At 38.9% G+C, this 25,587-nt stretch overlaps 3 protein-coding genes across 10 annotated transcripts in view; 2 read left to right on the forward strand and 1 right to left on the reverse strand.

The window, feature by feature from the left end:
* Positions 1-746: 746 nt before the first annotated feature.
* On the reverse strand, positions 747-11,375 carry Unr (cold shock domain-containing Unr). Of its 3 annotated transcripts, none has more exons than XM_018100403.3 (11): positions 11,256-11,375; positions 6,542-10,552; positions 5,657-6,153; positions 5,167-5,561; positions 4,899-5,106; positions 4,376-4,840; positions 4,161-4,314; positions 3,934-4,103; positions 2,876-3,862; positions 2,630-2,807; positions 747-2,564 (listed from the first exon to the last, which is right to left on the reverse strand). In XM_018100403.3, exons 2-11 carry the CDS (start codon positions 6,576-6,578, stop codon positions 2,548-2,550), a joined length of 3,108 nt encoding a protein of 1,035 aa, XP_017955892.1. In that variant the 5' UTR covers positions 6,579-10,552; positions 11,256-11,375; the 3' UTR covers positions 747-2,547. The 3 variants fall into 3 exon arrangements, with proteins under 3 accessions (XP_017955892.1, XP_017955891.1, XP_089116209.1); XM_018100402.3 differs by having other exon boundaries at positions 4,376-4,843; XM_089260083.1 differs by lacking the exon at positions 11,256-11,375 and adding an exon at positions 11,071-11,209 and having other exon boundaries at positions 4,376-4,843.
* Afg3l2 (AFG3 like matrix AAA peptidase subunit 2) lies at positions 11,149-14,898 on the forward strand. 2 transcript variants are annotated; one of them, XM_018100405.3, is made up of 6 exons: positions 11,149-11,289; positions 11,612-11,720; positions 11,783-11,884; positions 11,938-12,413; positions 12,519-12,911; positions 12,979-14,898. In XM_018100405.3, the coding sequence occupies exons 3-6, from the start codon at positions 11,801-11,803 to the stop codon at positions 14,465-14,467; spliced, it is 2,442 nt and encodes an 813-aa protein (XP_017955894.1). In that variant the 5' UTR covers positions 11,149-11,289; positions 11,612-11,720; positions 11,783-11,800; the 3' UTR covers positions 14,468-14,898. The 2 variants fall into 2 exon arrangements, with proteins under 2 accessions (XP_017955894.1, XP_089116210.1); XM_089260084.1 differs by lacking the exon at positions 11,149-11,289 and adding an exon at positions 11,503-11,521.
* A 3,358-nt stretch (positions 14,899-18,256) lies between these two features.
* Positions 18,257-25,587, forward strand: part of Rbp6 (RNA-binding protein 6) — a 195,011-nt gene continuing 187,680 nt past the window's right edge. For all 5 annotated transcript variants that reach the window (XM_018100413.2, XM_018100412.3, XM_089259885.1 and 2 more), the window contains exon 1: positions 18,257-19,048. In XM_018100413.2, the coding sequence (XP_017955902.1) occupies positions 18,909-19,048 (140 nt within the window). In that variant the 5' untranslated portion in view covers positions 18,257-18,908. The remainder of the gene's footprint in view (positions 19,049-25,587) is intronic.

The raw sequence follows: 25,587 nt of genomic DNA on the forward strand, positions 1-25,587 counted from the left end.
AACATAAATTTCCCTGCAAAAAGAAGCAAAACAAAGAAAAATTAAATAGCGAATGAAACCCGTTAATTTATTTTTATTTGCTATATTAAATTATAAATTTTATTAAAATATGGTATGCTCATAAAAATAAAATTTATTTACATTTACTATGTAATTCAAATAATTTATTAATATAATTAATTATTTTATTTTAATAATAAATGATAAAAATATTAATATGAATAATGTTGACTATTTTAAAAATATCTTTTTTCTTGGTTTTTTGTACCTTCACCCAACGCATTTAAACACATTTTGTTTTTAGCTTTATTGAAATATGTATTTATTTTTTAATGTTTTTTTTTTTTTTTTTTTTTTTTGTATTTTTGTATTATTTGACTTATATAGTTTGCGTTTTGTATTTTTGCTTTTTTGTTTTTGTTGTTTTTTTTTTTCGTATTCAAGCACATATGTATTTGTTTTTTTTTTGCATTTTTTGTAGTGTATGTTTTACGATTTTTTTATGTTTTATATTTTATAAATAAGGATTAGTTGCTGTTCTGTTTGTTGTGTCTGTGCTGTTCATTTCATTGCATTGCATAAATCTCTAAACGCAGAGTATCTATCGCGGCATGTCAGACGATAGATATATACACAGATATACATATATGCATGTATATATGTTCGTTTAATAGCGATATACATATTATAAAGTTACTATTTGTTTTCATATTTTGCTTGTTCATTTTGTTGTGTGTTGCTTAGTGTTTCTTGTTTGTTTGTTGTAGTTGTATATATGTATAACATGGCTATAGTAGGACGTACTGATCCCAAATTTTGTTGTTTAGCTTGTTAAATGTTTTCATTTATTTTGTTTTAGTATTTTTTTTTTGTTTTATTTTTTTTAGTAATTGAAATTCATAATTTGTTTCACAATATTTGCTCTTTGTTTCCGACACGATCTCTTTGTATTTTTTTTTTTTTTTTTAGTTTTATATTTTTGTTTTTTACTATATATAATATACTTTAATATTTAAAAATACATTTTTAAAAATTAATTTTTGTTATCTTTCATTAAATGGTTTCAACAGATTTGGCGCAGCAAATTACATTTGCTCTTCTACATTACTCACACAAGACTTTTTGTTTTCTGTTTTCCTCGCTTCTTAATCATTTTTGTGTGTTAGTTACAAAGTTCGTTTTCTAAATATTGTTTTTGTTGTTGTTGTTGTTGCTTTTAATAAATAAATACGTTTTGTATGTGTTAGATGTATGCATGTATGTATATATGTATGTGTAATAAGTTAATGCAACCCTTTGAATGCAGAACTAAAATTCGTAAAACAACATACACAGTGTTAAGATACTCGAAACTCGATTTACAGTTTCTTTTGGTGTTTGAAATGTTATAAACGAGAAATATTAAGACTTTTTGTTTGTTTCTTTATAAATACTTCAATCTTACAATTTCTTGATCTCTTCATCATTTTTTGCTGTATACACACAATCATTATTCAATAAATATATATATGTATATATATATATATATATATATATATATATGCCAGTTAACAGTAAGACTTCAATGAAGCTGCGAAAGAACAGTTTGCGAGAAATATTAAGAATAGTTTAAGAGAATATAGTTCATATACAATAAGAGAAGAAAAAAAAACTATCTACGCTTCTATGGCATAAAGTGTTTTGTTATTTGTTTGTCTAATGCACATATGCAAGGATTTCGTTGCCATTATACAATAATTGTTTTCTTTTGTTGTTGTGGTATCTTAATTTCTGTTATCTCTTAATATGATTTGTTATAGATTTCATTTTCTTTGTTTATATATGCTAAAATTAAATTAAAGCAAAACTAGTTGAAAAATAGTATACGTATACACACAATTTGGTTTCATCTCTCAGACACTTGAATTTCAGTTTAAGCAGCGCACAACTTCAGTATAACAGAAAAATACAGACTGCATTTTTTGCTTTATTACAATTAGGATTTTAGGGCCCTGGTTTAATGGTTAATGCGTAAGTTTACGTAAAATTTCGTTTAGTTAGATTTTCTTTTCATATTTTCTTATTTGCTTTTTATATTCATATTTATATATATATATATATGTATATATCAGACACGTAGAAATTGTTTTTGGAGTTGTCATTTAGTATTCATCATAATTATACATATATGTATTGTGTTCTGTATGCCATATGCTTTGCTATCAATTATTATTATCGTTTCAAATAGTGTTTTGCATCTAAGTTAATGTACTTAATAAATTGTATGCTTGCTCATAATATGGTTCACAATGTAGTTGTCTGTTGTAGTTTGCATAACTGTTGTTTATTCATTTAATTATTATTTGTTGCAGTCCATCCTGTGCACATCTGTTGCGTTTAGGGAACGGTTAATCCTTCTTGTGTTGTATTGTGTAGCGTACAAGAATATATAAATATAAATATATATATATATAGATATAAGTATATATAGTTGTATATGCATGTATGTGGGTGTGTATCTATGCATTGTCTTTAAATTTGCATCAAATATCTGATTTTCTTTTGGAATTACTCTACCAAAGCGCCTGCAAGCAAATCATATCAGTTAATATGGTTCATTCCAAAGGTAAATTACTTAATGAGCACTCACCTGGAATGCGTGGATGGCGCGCGAGTATAGAAAAGCCCTTGCCCTGCGGACCCTTGGGTGCACGTGTTAGTATCAAACGTGGCACACCGTCATCGCCATTGAGCTTAAGGCGCGAGATCAGACGATCGGGACGATCGTTTATTTTCAAAACATTGCAAGCCGAAGATTTGCCATTACGCTAAATGATATAAATAAAATATGTTTAATAAAGTTGAGTTTAAATTAATGGTCTATTGTCGTGCGTACCTGATTGGTAACCACTGAGAATTCAACAGTATCGCCAGGATGTAGAGCCACCGTATTGCCCTGCACCTCGGACATGTGAAAGAATAGCTTCTTGCCATCCTCCACCTCGAAATTGAGAAAACCAAATTGTCCTTTGATCGAGTCGACTGTGGCGCGCTTCTTTTGCCGCACTGCGTTCACCTCTGCCGCCCTGCCACTCTCATCGATGCGGAAGCTGACCAGATCGCCCTTCTGCAACAGATCCCGTTTGTTCACCAGGCTGGTGATGCCAAATTCATGCTGCGATATGATGGTGGTGCGTTGCTCATCCAGTATCTCGATTAGGCCAGCGTACTCCTGCTGATCCGGATTGATGCAGCGTAACGGACGCGCCACTACACCATTGTGCACCGTCTCGAGCACCGCCGGCTGTGGTATCGAGTTCTTGGGCAATGTGCGCACATTCTCGGCGGGCAGACAATTGCCCGACACAGAGGTGTTGCCGTTGGGCGCCAGTGTATACTCCACCTCCTGACCCAGCTCTAGCCAATTGGGATTGCCTTGATAGTTGCTAAAGTGAAAGAAAACCTCCTCGTCGTGCGACAACGTCTCGATAAAACCGAAATTCTCCTTAATGACAGCAATAAAGCCGCGATACAACTGCCCGGTAGCTGCCTCCGCATTGGCATGATTATTGTTCTCCAGCTTAAAGTCCTCGATTTGTGGTGTGCTAATTTGTTGAGTGGTTGCATTGCTGCCCACGCTGCTGTTGCTGCTGCTGCCGCCACCAGGGCTGCCATGCATCATATAGCCATTCTGTATGGCACCAGTATTCGAGCCAATGCCATTCGAGAGTTGCAGTTGATCGTTCTGATTCAAATTGACAGCGGACTGTTGTTGTGCTGCTGCTGTTTGCTGATTTAAAAGTTGTTGCTGCTGTTGTTGTTGTTGCTGTTGCAGCGATACCTGCTGCACATTGACTGCTATAAATTCCTTGTTACGTTTGACCTGCCAAAATTGAAGAGTAATACGAAATTAGATTGTATTTAAAATAAATATATATATTAAGTATAACCCACCATGTAAATATCGAAGCGCACACGCTCGCCAACTCTTGGTGGTTTTTCGCAGTCTTTGAGAAAATACATAATAGTCTTTTTAACATCGCTATGTTCATAGGTGATGACACCACCCTCGAAGCGATCCTGAGATTTAATGGGACTTTTGGGCGCCTCGCGTGTCACGGTGCCTGCAATGCATAACAAAAGTTAAACAACTATATATTGTATATCTAGGCTCTAAATACCCTCAATGTTGCTGGCCATTAGGGTTTCGAATTGCACAGTATTGGGCGGCAAATGTTTAATGCGTATGGCCTGCAGACGGGAATTGTTGTAGGCCAGACCGGGTTCTTGAATGACAGTAAACTCCACCTCATCATTGACATTAATCTCGCGGCTCTGCAAAAGAGAAATGTTATTGAACGAAATAACTTCAATTATCGTAGCCAATTATGCTTACCGTATCGAGCACCTCAGTAAAGTGGAAAAACAACCGCACTTGACGATCTACGCAGCGCAAGAAGCCAAAGCCCTCCTTCAGCGAGGCAATGATGCCCTGCTCACGCTTCTCGCCGGACACCTTGAACGTCTCGTCCAGCAGGGCAATCGAGGTGGCACGCTGCAACTGATCCCGCCTATCGGTGGCCAACAGGAATTGCACCCAATCGCCGTGACGCAATGTGAAGTCGCCCTTCTGATCCTTATCGCCAAATGGCACCTCCACTTCGGAGTAATCGGGCGCACGATAACGTATGCGTCCTGGCAACGGATCATTGTTCTGACGCGCCGCATTATTGCGATCCAGCGATTTGAGCACTTGACCCTTGTAGATGGTGCTGTCGACATCCTCGAAGATGACCGAGCCGGGCGGCAAGCGTGTGATGTTGCACGCAAACTCCCGGCCCTGAGGCGGCACAGTGGCGGACTGCTTTGGTTAGTGCGATATGAATTGCTGTCACAAATTAATTATCTGCTCTACTTACACTTCGCGTTTGAATGGTAAACTCGACATCGTCGCCGGGACGCAGCTCCACATTGCCCTCAGCCTCGGAGAAGTGAAAGAAGATCTCTTTAACAACATCGGCGCGTTCAATAAAACCAAACGATTCCTTCATTGAGCAGACAACGCCGCGATACTTAACGGGCTGGGCCGGATTCTCCAGGCGTATATGGCAGGCGCCCAGGTTACCTCTGCGAATGGATAATAATTAGATATAGCTATGTTTACATTGATGATATAGAATAGTTAACCTTTGGTTCGTAGCGATCTGAAAGCTGACTTTATCGCCAGCACGCAAGTTGACATTGCCCTCAACATCGTCTTTGGTATAGGGTAAAAAGAAGCATTCGCCGCGATTCTCATAGCTAATCCGTCCGGTTGTCTCGCTGGAGCTAAGCACATTGTTGGCGCTATCGGTGCGCAGTTCGGTGGTCACCGTGCCGGTGACACGCTCCTCGGAGAGCACAACCTCGGGCGCTATTTTCGAGACTTGACTAGCAATCGGTTTGCCGGTGCGGCGATCATAGGTCATCTCGAATTCAACTGGATCACCGATCTTCAAATGATCAATGTTGCCAGTGAACTGCGAGAAATGAAAGAAGAGGCGCGCCTGCCGCTCGCAGCACTGAATAAATCCATAAGAGTGCTGAAAATTTCAAAATGCAAATACATTTGATGATTAGATAAATAATCTTTAAATTGTCCATAATACAGATATTACTGCTCGATTGATAGACCCACCAGTAGCTTCTCAATGATGCCAGTTTCGCGTGTTGTTTGATTCGGATCGTTTGCCCCAGAGGCCGTGGCCGAAGAGTTGCTCGACTGCGATCCAAATATGGACGATGAGCTGCCAGCGCCGTTGTTCAACACGCTGTTCGACTGAAAGACGCCAATTTGTGGTGGATTCTGAATGATATCGTTGACCTCATTAGCATCGAATATTCCAATGCTGGGATGTTGTTGTTGCTGCTGTTGCTGATGTTGTTGTTGCTGCTGCTGCTGCTGCTGAAGGTGTTGCTGCTGCTGTTGTTGTTGCATATGCTGCTGATGATGATGCATGCTCTGCTGCTGCGGTGCCATGGCCAGTTGTACGGCCGCTGCTGGCGGTCCATGAGACGGCTGCAAGCCCAACGTGGTGGAGTCCAACGTAAAGGTGCCAATGGTCGGAAAAGTTGTGGGTATGTTCAAGTTGCGTATGGCAGTAATGTCAAAGCACTGCATATTATCGTAAATTTCTGCAAAGGTATGGAGAGGGAGAGCAAGAGATTGAATTGAGGGTTTAATATATAGTATATAAGTATGTCTAAGTTAGTTAGTATGACTGAATATGTAGACTTATTACTAACTCTAATTAGCCAGGAATTATATTCATTCAATATATAACCGACTTAATTCTTCCTTTATATTTTCTATCCAAAAACCATAAATTAGCGCTTCTATATGTTGCTAACATTAACAGCTAATGTTGTTTAACAGCACAAACTTATGTTGCTCAACAATCTCTTAACATATTCCACTTAGAAAGGGACTAACGTTCACGCCTATTACACATATTGCTTAACGTTCTCTGCTTAACACTTTAATAACACATTAGAGATAACATTTATGGCATTTCTGTCTTACCTTCGCCCGTGCGATATCCTTTGGATTGCGTATTCATATTGTTAATTAATTTGAATTGGCTTTGTTTTGGATGTTATAGAAAATGCTGATAGCGACTAGCACAAAGAGACTGGTTGTTGTTGTTGTTGTTGTGATATCAATGTTTATTGTTGTTGATGACGAGAATGTTGAATGATTTAAAAGAGAGCGAACGCGTTTTATTTTTCTTTTGGGAACAGTTAGAAAATTTAGCTGCTTCCGGCACGGAATTATGTATTATATTTTGTTATAATTTTAAATTTTTATTTCATTAATTCATTCAAGTTTTTTGTGTAATTGTTTTATATCAAAGAGAAAAAACTAAGCAATAAATACGTATTTGTTTTTTGTTTTTATTTTTATTTTTTGTTTTTGTGTATATATATTTTGGCTAAACACTGGCACAAGAGGCACTGAAATTCCTTGTCTTCGAAGTTAATAAAGAAACAATCATTTGTTGTTGTTATGGGTGGTCAACTTGCTTCGATTTATATATAATTTATTATTTTTTTTGGGGCAAGCCCCGTCTCGAAACGTATGTAAAAAATGCCGTTCAAATTTAATGTTTCTTATTGTTTTTTTTTTTTTTTTTTTTTTTAATATTTATTGTTAGTTTATGTTTTTAAAAAATATATATTTATATTCGTATTTGTATTCTGATGAAAATGCATGAGCAGCTGTTAGCTGCCGTTGGTTGTTAGTTGTTGTTGTAGTTAAACGAATAAACATTAATTGTTGTTATTATTTTTTTTTTACCTATTTATTGCATTTCGATTTTTTTTTTTTTTTCAATATATATTTCTTTTAGTTTTACTAGAAAAATACACTGGGGCGTTTTGTTGAATACTTTTTTTAATTTGAATTTTTTTTCCTTCGATTATTTTAGTTTACTTTGATATTAAATTATTTGATTTGTTTATTTATTTGAGGGATTTTCTTGTCTTGGAGGGGAAGTGATTAATATGTTTGCTTTTGTTTTGTTTTGTTTACTATCATATACATTTATATACTATATATATATTTTGTAGGCAATCGTTGTGGTTTTTATGTTTATCTTTTATTTAGGAAGTATTAGTGATTTACTTTTAATTTTTATACTTTTCTTATTTGCTTGGTACACCCTAATGCGCTCACTTGTTCTACCTCTCTCTCTCACTCCGTCTCTCTCGCACTGGTTCTTGCCAGCCAGGCGGCGCTTCAATGGTTTGGTTTTGGGCTGCTCTACAAGTGTTCCGTTATGTTAATTTTCGCTGTATTTAGTTGGTGTTGTTGTTGCTATTACTTTTCGTTTACACGTTTTGTATATTGTTTATTGCTGTTTCGTTTACTATTCACTATGCACATTATTATGAATTGTTATTTATATATATAGATAGATACTCTTTAATTTTTGTTGTTGTTTTTTTTTTTTTCGGTTTTCATTTACTATTTTTGAACTTTAAGCCTACGTTATTTTCTTTTTTGTTTTGTTTTAAATATATATATATATATTTTTTTACATATATATATTTTGAATGCGCGTTTTGTTGAAAGTCTTTTTTTTTAACCTAGGGTTGTTTTTTTTCTTTTTTGTTTTTTGTGTTTCTTCTTGTATTTTTCACTTATTTTTTGTTTTATACTTATTTACTTAAAGTTTATATAATATAATATAATATACTATAGTATATATGTATCGAAGTCCTTTAAGATATCACGAATTTGTTTCAATGTTTTTTATCTTTTAATTTGCATTTGCTCTTATGTATAAAGTGGTTGTTGTTTTTGTTTTTTTTTTTTTTGTTTTTAGATTTTCGTTCTTCTCCTTCTACCTCGTTTTTCTATTGTTAAAAATTACAATGTTCTTCTATTTAGTATTCATTTTCTTTTGTTGTTTTTATTAATGCTTAGAGATTTTTTTGTATTTATATTTATAAATTTACAGTAATTATCACAGAGTTGTTAAATCTTTCTTTGAATTTGTTTTTTCTTTTTTTTTTTTTTTTTTTGTTTAGTTGCTTTTTATCGTTATCGCATTTAGACTTTTAACATTTCTCACTAGGTACACTTATAAAAAAAGAAAACTATTTAAAAAATAAACAAAATGTTTATTATTAAAAATAAAAAACTGTTCTGGGTGTCTTTTCGGGCACGCAGGCCGCGCAGTTTTTATTTTCTGTTCGTTTTAACTTATTACGTTAATTATATATTTTTTTTTTAGCTGGGCTTTATTTAATTTCGTTTATTTACAAATTTTATTGGCTAAGTAGCGGTTGATTTTTTTTTTTTAATTTATAACTTTTTGTTGTATTTTTTTGTTTTTGTATTTTGTGTTACTCAGTTGTTTTTGTTGCTGGGGTCTTCATATTGTGTGTGTTTGTTGTAAAAATTACTTAAAATTAATAGAATTCTTGTAGATTTTTGGTTTTAAATGTTTTTCTTTATTGTTACCGTTTTTAGTTGCTCGATTTTTTTTGTTTTTATATTTTTATATTTTTTTTCTTTTTTTAGTTCATTTTTTTGTTGCTTTTGTTTTTTCTTTTCTTTGCGGCACAATTGTTGCTTTATAGTTTATTCTATTTTGTTCTCAGACAAGGCGGAACTTTCTAACGGTGCCTCTCTCTTTTCCTCCTCCCTCGATCGTATCGTTGCCCAATGTGCGCTCTCTCCACTATTCACTGTCTCTCTCGCACTTTTTCACACGGCCGCCGCACGACAGGCGACAAAGTTTTCGTTTTTGTTTCTGCTTATAGGATATATTTTGTTTATTTTATTTATTGAATAATTTAAATTGATGTTGCGTTTAAATAAAATGTTTTTGTTTACTTTAAATATTGTTTAAATTAGTTTTGTTGTTTTTGTTCTTCTCTCTTTTCTCCCGGTTATTTTGTACTTTAAAACTTTAATTCAGTTGTTTGTTGGTAGTTGTTGTTGTTGGTGTTGCTTTTGCTGTTTGTGTTGCTCTCGCTTCGCTTTGCTTTGTTCCTGTTGTTGTTTTTGATGTTGGTGTTTGTTGTTGTTGTTGTTGTTGTAGTAGAGGCGGCGTTTTTGTTGTCTTAAATTTAAATAAATTTTTATATTTTTAGCAAATTGAATTCACTTTTGACTTAACAGAAATTCGTAATTAAATTAAAGCTTTCAGGAAAAATAAATGAGGAATTTTGGGATTGTTTAACGGTTGTTGTTGTTGGTGTGGATTTTTCTTTTCAGTTATTCGAGTTCGACCTCAACGTCAACGCCTCAGCGTTGCGTTTGTAGCTACTTATGTTAGGCAGTTCTGATAATTATAATTATTTTTATATATGTTTAGTGCGTGCGTGTATATTTATTTTATTTAGACCTCAACTCCGTTTTACTTCAGTTGATTTCTCTTTGTAGCTTTTTTCTGTTTTTCCGTTTTTGTTTTTGTTGTTGCTTTGAGTATTGACGAGTTAATTTCACAGCGTTTGAATTTTGTTTGGTTTTTTGTTGTTGGTTTTGAAAGTCTTCGTTTTAAGCTTGGCTTGTTTTGTTATTTTTTTTTTCTTTTTGCACAGATGCGCAGTCGCTATGTCGTCTCTTTCTCTCTCGCTCACACCCGCTAGCAGACGCTCGCCGCAGACGGCGACGTTCCCCCTTACAATTTTTTCTTTTCGTGTATTTCTTTATTTGCTTTTTACAGTCTTTTTGCTAATTTTTGTAGACTTTTCAAGTGAGCTTTTTCGGCATGCAGTTGTAGAGTTTAAAAGCGAATTTGCAAACGAAAACAAAGGAAATTTTCAAAACTAAAAGTTTATGGCAGATGCCTCTCCGGTTATTAAACGCCTCTTAGACTTTTTGAGCTTTGTTGCTTTAGTTGTTGTTGTTTGTTTGCTTTATTGGTATGTAACTTGGTATTTTGTTGTTGTTGTTGTTTTTATTAGATGATTTATTATTATTTGCTTTTTGATTCGTTTTCGATGGTTTTTATTATTATTATTATTATTTTATTCAGATTATGATGAAAGTGATGTCAAAACGGAGTTTTAGTTACAAAAGCTGCAACGAGAAAGAAAGTTAAACAATTAGTTCACATACACATACATACGCATTATAGATGTTGTTTTTTTTTTTTTTTTATAGAGCGCCCCTGTTGAGCGACAGCCACCCAGTGAAATCTACACCAAAAACTCTGCATTGTTGTTTTTGCTGCTGCATTTTTATTGATTTTTAGTGTTGCAAACCGGAGACTCGTACAATTCGCACGCACACACATACACATTGACACGCACACAGAAGCTGCATAGAGATTTTACTATTGTATTGTGCCCTCACCACTATCGCAGAGTACCGGAAAAAATTGCACGCACACCTACAAAGGCACACCGATGTCAGACGAAAAACTTATTGAAGGCATTTTGTAAACTATTTTTACACATTTTTGTTATGGTTTTTAGCAGCCAACTGTACAGACACACAAATACACATTCATTAGCACACATCCACATGTACATGTCAAGTCGGTAGCAAAATTTTTTTTTTTTCAAGATTTTTTTTTCGGCCTGCAAATTGCGTACCCTGCGCTCAGACAGTTAGAGAAAACTTATCAAATACGATAAAACGCAATGCCCAAGGCGACGTTTTATCTTAAATCACAAGCTTATTGACTGGAACGCGTTTTGTGCATATTTTCATTGTGAATTTGAGTTAATTTATTGGCTAATTTGAGCAAAAGAAAATTTTCACAACTAGCAATACGTACCACACGACACAGCACAACACCGGACGCCATGTTGGTTAGTGTTGGTAAACGTTGTATACAAATGGCAGAACAGTTGTGACGTCACTTTGCGAATATTCATTACCAATATATGTCAGGCAAGTATATAATAAATTTAGTGATTAGTTATAATTAATATATTATGGTAATTAGTTTAGTTACATTAGTAAAAGTTTATAATTGGTCATTTGGCTGTGCTGTACAACACTGCCGGTCGTTAGTTCGCCAGCCCTGGTCAACTATCGAATGTGAGCACTGCCTTCAACTATTAGCTGAAAATCGAAATTTCACAATAGCGCACCATAAAATCTAAAAGTTTTTTTTTTTTGTTTTTAAAGCCATAACTTAAGACAACATTGTGCTGTATGAGGCGGTAGGTTTTGGCTCCTTGCAAGAACTCAACAGTGGCTTCAAAATTGACAAGTTTTACAGTAGCATAAAGTAACGGTGCGTGCTTGTTATTTAACCTAAAGAAAACCGACTTGACACCTCCTCCCCCGCCTCCTTAGACAAAACCAAAGAGCGAAATGGCTTTCCGGCTCCTCAGCTCGGCGACGGCAATAAAAAGCCTGATGAAACGCAGCTATACTCAGTCTCCACTCACGCCAAAGGTAGATCAATTGGTAAATACTTGATCATTGTATAATCTCTATGTTCCATATAGTTACAGCATAATGGCGCCCCGTTTGAGTTGACGCCACTGGTGCGGTACATTGTGGAGCAGCTTCAACTGTTCTGCAAAAAGCCGCCGAAGGGTTTTGAAAAGTATTTCGAGGCCGGTGGCAAAGGTAAACCAAAAGCAGCCGCCGAGGGGGATAAAAGTGCGGCTTCAAACAGCAAACAAACGAGCAGCAGCAGCAGTAGCAGTAGCAGCAGCAAATCCAAACCACCCGCGATGCGACCCAGCAGTTCCAATGAACCCAAATCGGATTGGAACTTTGGCATGTTCAGCAACAGCTCACGAGGCCCAGGGGCGCGTGGCACGGGGACGCCGGGTGGTCGTCCGCTGGGTGAGGGCGGCGGCGGTGATCGGGAACGTTGGATACTGTTTGGAGCCATTGGCGCAGTTGTACTGATTGCCTCCTTTGCGTTCTTCGAAATGGGCTACAAGGAGATCTCCTGGAAGGAGTTTGTCAACAGGTGAATTTCATCACAAGGGCCAAGGGATTGCATCATCAATTTAATTTTACAACTTCATCTGATTATGTAATCGAACTGAAAATCTTTTGCTCTCTCTGTATCCAGCTATCTCTCCAAGGGCGCCGTCGAGAAACTGGAGGTGGTTAACAAAAAGTGGGTGCGCGTCCGCCTGCTGCCCAGTCAGAGCAGCAGCGGCGTCTTGTGGTTTAACATTGGCAGTGTGGACTCATTCGAAAGAAATTTGGAGACTGCGCAAACAGAGCAAGGCATCGAGTCCATCAATTTCGTGCCCGTCATCTATCGCAATGAAGTGGAGGCATCCAGTCTAACTGGCCTGCTGCCCACGCTCCTAATCATTGGTTTCCTTGTCTATATGATGCGCAAGTCGGCGGATATGATGGGCGCTGGGCGTGGACGCAAGGGCGGTGGCCTGTTTGGCGGTGTTATGCAATCGACAGCGAAGCTAATCAATCCCACAGAGATTGGCGTCGGCTTCAAGTGAGTGACGTTCTTCAGCTTAAATGAGATCCCATTAAAAACTACTTTCTCTTTCGCTCTCTTGCAGAGATGTGGCCGGTTGCGAGGAGGCAAAAATTGAAATTATGGAGTTTGTCAATTTCTTGAAGAATCCACAGCAGTATATCGATCTGGGCGCCAAAATACCGAAGGGTGCCATGCTGACCGGTCCGCCCGGTACAGGCAAAACTCTGCTGGCCAAGGCCACAGCTGGCGAGGCGAATGTGCCCTTCATCACCGTCTCCGGCTCGGAGTTTCTGGAGATGTTTGTCGGCGTGGGCCCGTCCCGAGTGCGCGACATGTTTGCCATGGCACGAAAGCACGCGCCTTGCATTTTGTTCATTGACGAAATCGACGCTGTGGGCCGCAAGCGTGGCGGCAAAACCTTTGGCGGTCATTCGGAGCAGGAGAACACGCTGAATCAGCTGCTGGTCGAAATGGATGGCTTCAATACGACCACCAATGTGGTGGTGCTGGCGGCCACCAATCGTGTGGATATACTGGATAAGGCGCTGATGCGACCGGGTCGCTTCGATCGACAGATCTATGTGCCAGCGCCCGATATCAAGGGCCGGGCGAGCATATTCAAAGTGCATCTGGGTGCCCTTAAGACAGAGCTGGACAAGAATGCCCTGTCCCGGAAGATGGCAGCGCTGACGCCTGGCTTTACTGGCGCCGACATTGCGAACGTTTGTAATGAGGCGGCGTTGATTGCGGCGCGTGACTCCAAGGACTCCATTGTGCTGAAGCATTTCGAGCAGGCCATCGAGCGTGTCATCGCGGGCATGGAGAAGAAGACCAACGTCTTGGCACCCGAGGAGAAGCGAACGGTGGCCCACCATGAGGCGGGGCATGCGGTGGCCGGCTGGTTCCTCGAGCACGCCGATCCCTTGCTAAAGGTCTCGATTATACCGCGCGGCAAGGGTCTTGGCTACGCTCAGTATTTGCCCAAGGATCATTATTTGCTGTCCAAGGAGCAGCTCTTCGATCGCATGTGCATGACCCTGGGCGGCCGTGTGGCTGAGGAGTTGTTCTTCAATCGCATCACAACGGGCGCGCAGGACGATCTGAAGAAGATCACAGACATTGCCTACTCGCAGGTGGTGCGATTCGGCATGAACGAGAAGGTCGGCCAAGTGAGCTTCGATGTGGGACAGTCGGGTGATCCGGTGTTCAGCAAACCCTACTCCGAGGACACGGCCATGCTGATCGACGGTGAGGTGAGGGACATTATTAAGTGTGCGCACACAACAACGACCGAATTGCTGGTCAAGCACAAGGAGGATGTGCGTCGTGTGGCCGAGCGTCTGCTGCAGAACGAGGTGCTCAGTCGCGATGATATGATCGAGCTGCTGGGGCCGCGTCCATTCAAGGATAAGTCCACGTACGAGGAGTTTGTTGAGGGCACCGGATCCTTTGAGGAGGACACCACGCTGCCCGAGGGCCTCAAGAGCTGGAACAAGGAGAAGGAGGAGCCCGCCAGGACAGACACAACAGACACAACGCCACCCACGAAGCCTGCGACTGCTTCCACCTAGACGTAGACGTCTGGAATCTGGAATCGCCGTCGTTGTCATCGTCTTTATATATTCTAGTGGCTGTTGTTATCATTGTTGTAGTCTAAGCAGATCATCTAGGGAATGTGGACTTCCACCGGGATCGCTGAAATTCACGACGTGCTTTAAACGAAGAAAATATTCTAACAAAATCTTTCGCTATCCGAACACCTTTGAAGCAAAAGTACTTCCTCTAATAACATTTTACAGCGTTTTTTCCACATTGTTGGCAGATGTTTCAAACAGTTTTTGTTTGTTTGGTATTTTGTATAAAGTGCAGATATATTGAACACAGATTCTGGTTGTAGGCTGATAGTCCAAAATTTACCGTATACTAGCAAAAAGAAAAAAAGCAAAAAAACAGATAAAATGCAATAAAACCTTCACAAACTTTCAAAAACCTAAAAAAAGAACCAACATACCCGTTGTCAATGGGCTTAGGGTATAAAAAGGCCAGTGAGGCTCTGGACTACTTACGGGTAGTTATAAAGAGCGAGATGTATGCAATTTGTATGTTACAAATAATAATATACATACATATACATATTTAAATTATTATATTTATTAACAATAATAAGCTTCGCGGACAGAAAATGGTATAGGTTTTCAATATATCGGAAAACTTTTTAAAATCTAGCTGAATATAACTATCGATTTGCATTTAAAATCGAATTCAAAAACAAAAGCTATGCAAAGCATTCGCTTTCAGAATATGCACAGCGCGAGCTTTGAAAGCTTCAGCATAACACACAAATTGCGAATGAAAGCGATGCTCTTAAATGTAAACTATGCGCTCTTAAACGGCAACGCGCTCTCTCACTTACACACACACACAAACACGTACAAGAGCGTTCTCTGCACTGCTTATCACTTATCAGCTGTGCGCTGGCTTTTCGGCATGATGCAGCCGGCTGGCTGATGCAATGTGAACATTTCCCACACACAGACGCACATACTGACACACGCTGTCGCTGCCGACGTCGCGGCCAAAGCTTTGCTCAACTACTACGAACCACTACAAATGCAGCGTGTGCTACTGTGACCCGCTACCGTCGCCGTCGCTGCCGCTGCTGCTGCTGCCGTTGCTGCCTCAGTGTCAGTGTGTTGTTTGGGGGCTTCAGCTACGTTGGGGCTGGCTGCCGTGGCCGTGTCTCAGTGTCGTCTTGTTGGTTGTCGCGTTCGTGTGCGCGCACAAAATCAGCAGCAGCAGCAAACGCAGCAGCAACAGCAAGCAGCGCAGCAATTGCAATCGAATAAAGAATATATAAAAAAAAAAAAAATTAGCTAGCTCGTTGCAGTTGTTGCAAGTGAAGTGCGTGCCAGTAACGGCAGAAACAACAACAAAAACAAAAAAATTATTTGTTTATTTTTTGAGGCGGACGCGCAGGGCATTGTGTCAATGCAAAATTGACGATTATATAAAAGTGCGCGGCATTCAATTCTAATTACAAACAAACGGCAAATAAAGTGCAATTTGACTGTGTGTGCATGTCTGTGCATGTTTGTGCGCGTTGGTGTGGGAAATGGCAAAGTGTGTTTGGTCTTTTTAGGCCAAGTGTTTGTTAGGCCGGAAATAAATAAAAGGCAGCGACAGCTCTGCTCACACATAAAGAGCCAACAACAGAGCAGCTAAAAGCCAAAAGCAAGCGACAAGCGGCTTTTTCTCGATCGCACGTGCAAAATGGCGGCCGGCCGGCAAAGTTACTAAAGCAACAACAATGCCAAGCAGGAGCTGAAACCGAAACTCTCCAATTACACACACACACACACACACACACGCACTTACGTACACACATTCATATGTATTTACGTGCGTCGATCGTGGCGCCAACTGGCGGCAGTTTTATACACTCGATCACATTTTGTAAATTTCGTTTGATTTTCGCAGCGAATTTTTTGTGCTGTCGTCGCTGCTGCCAATTGTCACAATTGGCGGGTCACGTGTTTGCTGCCGCCGCCAGTTAACTTCTGCTCTCGTTGTAACGGTGCATGTACCGTAACAGCTAGCTCCCCACCCACTGTGTGCTAGTATGAGTCGCTGTGTGTGTGTGTGTGTGTGTGCGTATGTGTCGCTTGCATGCTGCGCGTTATTATAAAGCTCAATGTTGTTGTTATTCCTCTTCTTCTTGCTTTGGGGGAGTCAGCACGCTGTGCCCATTGCATGCAATACTCTGTTTACATACGTACATATTTATGTATGTATGTGTGTGATTGTATGAGTGTGGGTGTGGGAAAGATCAAGGCGTGTTTTGCAAAAAAACAATGGCAACAACAACAACAACTAAAGCAAATTGCTATGAAATCGCTTTCGCTTGCACACATTTTTTTTATTTTTGCGAAATGTGCTTCGTGGAAGGCAGCTTGCAAAAGGATTTGCCACAGCGTCAATTCTAAGGACATAGAAATTGTCATAGCAGTTAATAAGCAGTGTTGGAAAGCGCAAAATTATGTTTTCTCTCTAATGCTTAAGCTCAGCCAGTGGCTCAGCTCAGTATTAGACTGGGTAGAGCTTTGCCATTTCGGCTCAGACAAAGCATTCACAGATGCATATCAGGCGGATGTTTGAGAAGCGCATAGAAGAACTTTGCCGCTTAAAGACCTTTTGAACTACATATTTGCATTTTTACACAAAAGAGAAAAGAAAATGAAAAAAAAACAAGAAAGAAAGCTCTAGTCGAGACTGCTCGACTACGAGATCCCCTGAACCCTACAAGCAACTGATATTCCAATAAGAATTAGCAAACACACACGCACACGCACACACACACACATACAAACAAACACACGCATATACACACACTCGCATATACAGGCGATTGCGCTTGAGTTGCGCTGCAGTGTGGCAATATTATGAGAACTTATTCGTTGAATAATTTAATTTCTAGACGTACAATCGTACTGAAACTTTCAGAAAGTAATCATAATGTTAAAATGTATGTGTATACCGAAGCACAAGTCTCTAGTATTTGATATACGACTTTTACAAAGATGAGGGTGAGGGGGTGGATTTAGGGGTGGGGGGTAAATTTTAACAAAAACCGAAATTGTATAAAATACATCTTTATATGCATTTTAAATTTGGAGACTCTAGCTTGAAAGATGTAGGAGATATAATTATTTAAGTGATCTTCGATAAGGTTTTTTATCGATAAAAAAGTATCGGAATGAGTTATCGTTTTTTAGTGATAAACTCGATATGCGCGTGATATATACGGACATTTTTAAAAAAAGTTGAAGTCTCTAGCTCTTATATCTTCTGAAATCGACGCGTTCATACATACGGACGGACGGACGGACGGACGGACGGACGGACGGACGGACGGACGGACAGACAGACGGACAGGGCCAAATCGACTTAGCTTGTCGCCCTGATCAAGAATATATATACTTTGTAGGGTCTGCCACGCCTCCTTCTGCCTGTTACATACTTTTAACAAAACCATTATACCCTGATTTCCCATTTTCAATGGGTTCAGGGTATAAAAATACTTGCAACAGCGATATTCATTGTAACATACATCTAGCTACATCTAGCGCCACACCCCCGTCGCCCCTCGCACAGTTGTTTGAAGTTTACGATTTTACGTTTCGAATCATTTGAAATTTACGGCCAGAGGCTATCGACTACAGCTGCTTAGAAATTGCAATTTGTTTTAGGTTTCAGCCAATTTGATGGCGTGATTTGGCTTAGGTTTTTACTTATATTTTGTTTTATTTTTATTTATACATATATGTATGTATTTTCTATATGCGTATGTATATATTTGCAGTAAATATGTTGCCTTCAAAACAATTCAAACAACAATAGTTAACGCAACGTTTCTAAAACATTTCTCAAATAATTAAACTAAGCAAAAGTAAATTAAAGAAAATAAAAAAAAAAACAAAAAAAAAACTTTAACTTTCTTAACCAAAAGTGGCCTGCAAAACGAAGCAACAACCCAGAAATGTGATTCCAAGTGCGAAATGTAACAAAAAACGTAAACAATTTTGTTTTGGATAAACAAAATAGTAAAAACAAAAGAAGTAAACAAAATTAAAATAATAATCACACAAATCAATAACACCAACAACAACAACAACAAATGGAACTCGCGCGAGCAGCCATTGTCAATGATTAAAACGGAGAGTTAGATTGATAGCTCACCACGTCGCCGTCGCCGGACTCGCCGTCGTCTTAGTTAGCATTAGACGTAGCCACACACACACACACACATACACACACCTCAACACACACACCCACACACATCTCTTCAATGCAGCAGCAGCAGCAGCAGCAACAGTCGCATCAACAGTTTTTAGAGCATTAGCCGAAGCACACACAGAGTTCCAGAGCAGCCAGAGCTAGAGAGCGAGCAGCGTACACATAGCCCGAGGAACAGAGATAGACAGCAGGACAGTGAGCGAAAGCGATTTAGCCAACATGGACATCAAGATTGAGCAGCAACAGCAGCAGCAGCAACAGCAGCAGCAGCAGCAGCAGCAACAACAGCAACAGCAACAGCAGCAGCAGCAAACGGAGCTGGGGCCCGTTTCGCCTTCGGAGGTGCCAAATGATCCTGGGTAAGTGTCGACGTGAACGTGGCATTAATTGTTTTAGTTGCGTATATCCTGTAAATGCAATGTCGGGTATATTAGTGTGGCATGCATTGAGTTATCTTTAGTTGCGACGGCATCTGATTCGATGAATTCTCTGTTGGATCGCACTTAACTGATGTTTCGCATACACTGTGATATGAGAATATATGTATGTATATGGAAATATGATCCATATATTCTTTGGCGTAAACAAGTTTTGTATACATGATATCTAGACAAAGAGCTTTGCAAGCAAGCTAGCATTTGTTTGATGTTTTAATATATTATATTGGGATATATGACTTTAATGCTTCTAGACTATAATAATAGATTTTTTTGGCTTATTTATTATCCAAAGTATTTGCAAAAGAACTCAAAAAAGAATAGGAAATATCTATATTATAACTTTATAAAATGTTACTTGCATCACTCTCAATTATTTAACTGAAGTACAGCTTGAAGAAAGCGAAATCAACTTCCGGAATAGAATCCATGGCAATGCCTTTTCCAGTACAGCTTGCAGGGTATCTGCTGGCCAATCAATCGACTCTGCTTTAGTCTTGCTTGTTTTACTTTTAAGTTGTCATTATTGAAGCCAAGTGCGAAATGGTCCACGCGACTCCAGTGCAGCCTCCCGGCCACTGGGCGGGGCGTGTGAAAGAACTGTTGACAGAAACTTTTTCTGTGTCAACTGCCCAGCCGGATGAGATAGACTAAGCGTCGACTCCCCCAGCGCCTGGCCAAACTCGTGCTGGTCATGCTGCTGGCCAGCCCTTGGCTAGGGCCTGGACGCTGAAACTAATTAGAAAACAATTTGCTAAGGACATCAAAATTCAATTAAAGCCATTGAGTTTAGTGCTTTAGTGGACTGCAGTAGCAGTTGCAGTTGCAGTGCCCGACTGTAAGGCGTGACCCCCCACTCCCACTTCCACTCCCACTCGCTCCCCATTTCGGCAACAGTTTATTATCGTCTGGCTGAACTAACTGTGAAATGGGTTAAGTTGTGATTGCGGTGTCATATGCAGCAGATTAATTGCAAGCTGCATTGCTGATAATTTGCATCAGTTGTGCATTTCGGGCGCAAAACTGTCACAAAGTCAGACAACGGCTGAAATGAATGGCAAATGATTGGCACTAAACTGAGCTAAATGAGCTGCCCGAGCGAACAGAGATGGCAGATGAGCGTGAGAGAGAGAGAGAGAGTGAGAAAGGGAGATGGCAGTTTGAAGGCTAAATGATAGCCGAGTGTGAAATAAACAAAACTTTGTATGTGGACATGGGACGATGGTCACTGATGTCAGCTAATGTGTTTGAGTAGCGCAGAGAAAGGCGCATTTTGGGTGGATTAGCTGGGAATTTGAACTAATTTGAAAAGGGAGTGAGGGAGCGTAGGGTAGAGCAAAAGTAAGGTGGAATGGTGTTGGGATGATAGAAGGATGAACAGAGGGACAGCGAGAGAGAGAGACAGAGAGAGAGAGAGAGAGAGAGAGAGAGAGAGAGAGAGAGAGAGAGAGAGAGAGAGAGATAAAGCTTGGGAGATATAAAGAGAGATATATACACAGAGAAAGAGAGTAAAAGAACAGATAGAGATAGAGCTAGATAAATATATGTAAAGAAAAAAACGTGTGATAGATGAACGATAGATAGATAGAGAGAGAATGGATACAGACAGAATAAATGGAATGGGAGAAAGACTCGTTCGATTCATCCTGACTTTATCCATTATTTCTCTATCGATCTATCTTTCATCTATCACTCGTCTTTGTCTCATTCCATTTATCCTGAAAGAGACGGTAAAAGAAAATAGGTAAAATAATATGATATGCCATGCTTAGGTATATATATATATATATATAGATTGTTTGATGGTATCGTAGAGCTGTAGTGAGAGAGAGATAAAAACTAAAGAGATACACTCAAGGATATATTCTAGGATTGCTTGACAATTAGACGCAGATAGTAAGAGAGTGTGAGAGAGAGAGAGAGTGAAAGAAAAAGCTTTCAAAATGATTACAAAAATAATTGAATTAAGACTTGAAGGCAGAAGAGGAAAGCCTTTTGCTTATGAAGCATCGACTTGAGCAGAGGCATTATGAATTATCTGGCAGCACTTCAGATTTCAGTTTTCAGTTCCAGCGAATTGCGCACAGTAATCAGCATCTGCATCTGCCGCTGCCACTGCAACTGCAACTGGGCCGCTTTCCATGTGGATGCCGCTGCTGTTGCAGTTCGCCTTTTGCCTTTTGCCATATGGCCAAAGCGCTGTCGCCGTCGTCGCAACCCATTGAACACGCAAGGCCTATAAATTATGCAGTTTCCTACTTATATAGTATGCACCTCTATATATATATATGTGAATATGAATATATAGTTATACATTTATGAAGCTGTGGAACTTATGTGCATATATGTATGTAGATATACATACATATATCTATTATCGAAGCGCTGCAAATTGTATAACTCGAGCGAATTTCAGCACTCACCAATGAGCTGCTCCCTAGCTCATCTTGTCTAACTGCATTAGTTGCCAAACACACACACAAGCACACACACACACACACGCACACACATTCGAAAATAGGCTCTTTTCGGGGCACAAAGCAAAGAGCTACCGGATAAAAGAAATGGATCACCTGCTGCTGGCAGCTCCACGCTTGACGTTGACGTCGGCGTCGACAGTGGCAGCGACAGCGACAGCAACAGCGACAGCGGTGGCAGGTGCAACAGGCAACAGGCAATGCAACATTGGGGCAATGTCTGCGATGGCGGCGCGAATGGCAACTGCAGCACCTAGCGCATGTTGAATGCATAAATCTTGAATTAATGCAAAATACCTTTTGATGACGCTGCGAGATACACACACAAACACACGCACACACACGCACACACACACTCGCCGTCTGAGATACAGATACAAATGTATCTCTTAGCGCAAAACGTTGTGCAACATTGCGAATACAATTCCATTCACAGTTTCTTTCGCTTGCCGCGGGCCGGCGATCGCAGCTCGTTACGGCTCAGTAAATTTGGACGTCCTATTCAGTGTAGGCCCCCACTTTAGCTCCACTCCGTCCGCGGCCCGACCCTCAAGCCCCGTTATATTTACCTAGCCGGCTAGTTTATAAATCTTTTGAAGGGCCCTAGCGAAGAGATTTGCTGGCAACGCGCAAAAACGGCAAAGTAAATAAACACAAAATGCAAAATATTTATATATACATACATACATATACATATATATATATATGTATATGTATAGAAATAAAAATAAATATAAGTAAAAACAAAAGAGAAGAACAAAAAGTAAACGAACATAGAAAGAAATAACTAAATAAATGCCCTGCTATTAATACAATTCACTTTGCCAATGTATTTTTAGTGCAAAAACAGAAACAAGTGAGAGTCGCAGCGTTATGCTAGTGGCAGGACCCATGAATACCCTGTAAAGTACTTTTAATTATTATTTGTGTAAATTATTGCATTTAACTTTATTTAATTTAATATATATATTTTTTTTATTTTTATTAGGGTTTTGTTATTATTATTTTTTAAATAAAATTTGTTACCTTTATATTTTTAATTTTAAAAATATATTTATAATTTAATTTAATTTTTTTTTTAATTTTTTTATTACGTTTTTTATTAAGTTTTTGTTAAATCAAATTTGTTACCTTTATATTTTTAATTTTTAAAAAATATTTTTATTTATTTTGTTTTTCTTTGAAACATATAGTTTTAATATTTTTTTATATATTTAAAATTGTTTGCTCTTGTGTTATTGTTAACAAAATTATTCAATATTTGATTTTAAAATTTAAAAGTTTATCAATTTATTTTTTCAACGCTTTGGTTTTTATCGAGAAAAAAGATTTAATTTTATTTTATTTTTTTTTTTTTTTTTTTTTTAGAAATAAATATGTTATTTTATCACTAAAATTTAATTCATAGGAAGTCAATACTTTAGAAATATTCCCACACTTAATTTAATATCAAATAGTTCGACATTTGTCTCACTCGCTTTACAGGGTATATAAAATGAGCTACGACTGGCATGCGACTTCGACAATTATCTATTACAACTGACACGCGGGTCCAAAAAAAAAAAAAAGAAGAAGAAAAAACTAAAAACACAAAAAAAGAAGTGAGAGCCATGCAATCGGCACTAACCGACTATAAAATGCTCGATCAGGGTGCAAATATTCATAATTTTCACTCATAAAATTATTTTAATTGAAGTAGATTCAAGTTCTTAATCTAATGAGGATATTAATTATATGAGGAAATTTCCACAGCTTTTGCTCAAGCTTCCAGCCTACATAATCGTCTTTACAATATGTTTTAGCTACTCTATAAATTCAGTAATCTCGTATTAGTCAGGCTCCACTGGGCTGGGTTGGTTTCCGATCAGAGATGCCCACACATCAAGACTTTACCGCCAAAAATAGATATACTCTCTTTACTGTTTCGAAGGAGTATTCAAAATATAAATAAATATAAAAAGAAAAATACAACTCGTTTGCGGTTTTCTTCTCGTCGTCGTTGTCGCTGTTGTCTCCGCTGATGTTGTCGTCGGCTCTGGCTAAGTCCATGGACCCCCTCCGCCAGCTGCACGGGCCATCGCATCATTTAACGCGTGTGGCGGGCCCAAAAAAACACAGAAAAACAAAAGCAGAAACAGAAGTCGAAAAAAAAAACAGACAACGGCAACAAATGCAACTGCAACAAACTGCAATGAGCAACTGCAATTGGAAATGCAATTGCACTCGCTGCTCTTTTCGTAATTGTCGTTTTGTTCTTGTCTATGCTCGCTTGTAATTGTGGCTTTGTTACGTTTCGTAAATTGATTCATTGTACACGGCCGTCGTCGCCCTTTCAGCCGCCCCGTGGCCCCCGCCTCTTGTGCCTCTCTCGCTACCGTCCGGCGGATCGGACGGCCATGCCGTAATTGCTTTCAAATGATTTTGTGTCGCTGTGTGCGCAATTCCATATTGTTGTCGTCATTTTTGGTTTATAACTGCCGTCTGACTGCCAATAAGCTATGCTTGCTCTCTCGCTCTATCACTATCTCTCTCTCTCTCACTCTCTCTCTCTCTCTCTGTGTGCATAATGAGACCTGTGGCAATTTGTGCCCAGAGGGCAGAGCCATTAGCGCAAAGTGTTACAGCGGCTCTATTCCAAAAAATCAGCGCCGTGTCCTGCTTTAAGTGCCGCACGAACCGTTGCACAACACTGCGGCCATCGATGTTGTTTTGGATATCGATAACAGTTATTATCGAGCGGGTGTTTGGCTGCAATTGCGGACATTTGCTTAAGCTGGAACACAGAATTGGTTCTCTCCTGTTTAGCTCTAATTGCAGTCATTGAACAGCGCTCTTTGCCTAGAGATGTTGCTTGGTTATCGATAATAATTAATTCTAATGTTGACTACTTTGAACTTCTGCTATATGAACAAACATTTGCAAATCAGAAAAATTGAGCGGCCTTAGATTAATATTCCCTGATTATTGGAATCATTTAGGAATTCAGAGCTCGTAAGCTAGCTCAAATGATATACACTCAGTTCTTACTTCCTCAATTATTTGTACGGCTTCACAGTGGCTTTGCTTGCCTATCGATAACAGCCGAGCAACAGTTGTCAACGCCCGGCGCCACAACTCCACTTAACATTATTTGCATATTTTGCTATGCATGCAATTTTTTTTTTTTTCACACGAATCAGTGTTTGGAATAAATATACATAAATTGTTTATGCACAAATATTGACATGTTTTTATGTACAAAATGCCTGTGGGCTTTGCTTTGTTTTTTTTGCTCTCTTTTAGGTGTCGAAAAATTTCATATTTCGTGCCACATTTTAGTTTAGCTTTTAGCATGTTTTTTGTTTTTGTATTTTACGAATTGGCTTGTTAGTCATGTGCATAAATTAGCTGTGACTTAAATATGTTGTTTGCCCGTTGTTTACAAATGTTTTATGGGCAATTAAGAGCTAACAGAGGTGGCACTGCAGCGACGGCAGTGTTGTAAAGTGCTTTAAATGACGTTTGATTTAAGCTTCTGTTAAATACGTACTCCATTAACAGACAATTGTTATTTGAGAGAGATGCTTTTATAAAGAATGGACGACGAAGGGTATATAGTGGATTGATACAGAGATAGAGAGAGAGAGAGAAAGAGAGAAAGAGGAAGAACTCTATCAAAACAAGAATTGTAACTGTGTAGATCGAATCCGTAGAAGGGCAAAAAAATAATTGATCAAAAAGTTGCTGTAAGCTGCTGTTAGCAACAGGCTCTGTTAACTAACATTGCTGTTAAAACTGAGAGCACAATTAAAATGTATGTTATAGAGATGGAGAGGCTGAAGGAAAATAACAGAAATTGATTCTGAGTCATTGGTAGAGGGTTTCTTGCAACTCTGAGCAACTCAAATAAAAGCTTCTCTTTATTCGCTTTACATGCAGAAAGGAAACGAGACAGACATAGCAGCTTAGATTCAACTTTACTAAGCTGCTGTTAAAGCTTTAAGC

Source organism: Drosophila navojoa, chromosome 4 (genome assembly GCF_054131105.1).
Source record: "Drosophila navojoa isolate 15081-1374.11 chromosome 4, UAZ_NAV_1.0, whole genome shotgun sequence".
Lineage (NCBI taxonomy): Eukaryota > Metazoa > Arthropoda > Insecta > Diptera > Drosophilidae > Drosophila > Drosophila navojoa.

Coding starts and splice junctions, on each gene's coding strand:
- Afg3l2 (XM_018100405.3), top strand. CDS start 11,801: ATGGCTTTCCGGCTCCTCAGCTCGGCGACGGCAATAAAAAGCCTGATG. Junction 12,414..12,518: donor TGGAAGGAGTTTGTCAACAG/GTGAATTTCATC, acceptor CTCTGTATCCAG/CTATCTCTCCAAGGGCGCCG. Junction 12,912..12,978: donor GAGATTGGCGTCGGCTTCAA/GTGAGTGACGTT, acceptor GCTCTCTTGCAG/AGATGTGGCCGGTTGCGAGG.
- Unr (XM_018100402.3), bottom strand. CDS start 6,578: ATGAATACGCAATCCAAAGGATATCGCACGGGCGAAG. Junction 5,562..5,656: donor GCATCATTGAGAAGCTACTG/GTGGGTCTATCA, acceptor TGAAATTTTCAG/CACTCTTATGGATTTATTCA. Junction 2,808..2,875: donor TCTCAGTGGTTACCAATCAG/GTACGCACGACA, acceptor TATATCATTTAG/CGTAATGGCAAATCTTCGGC.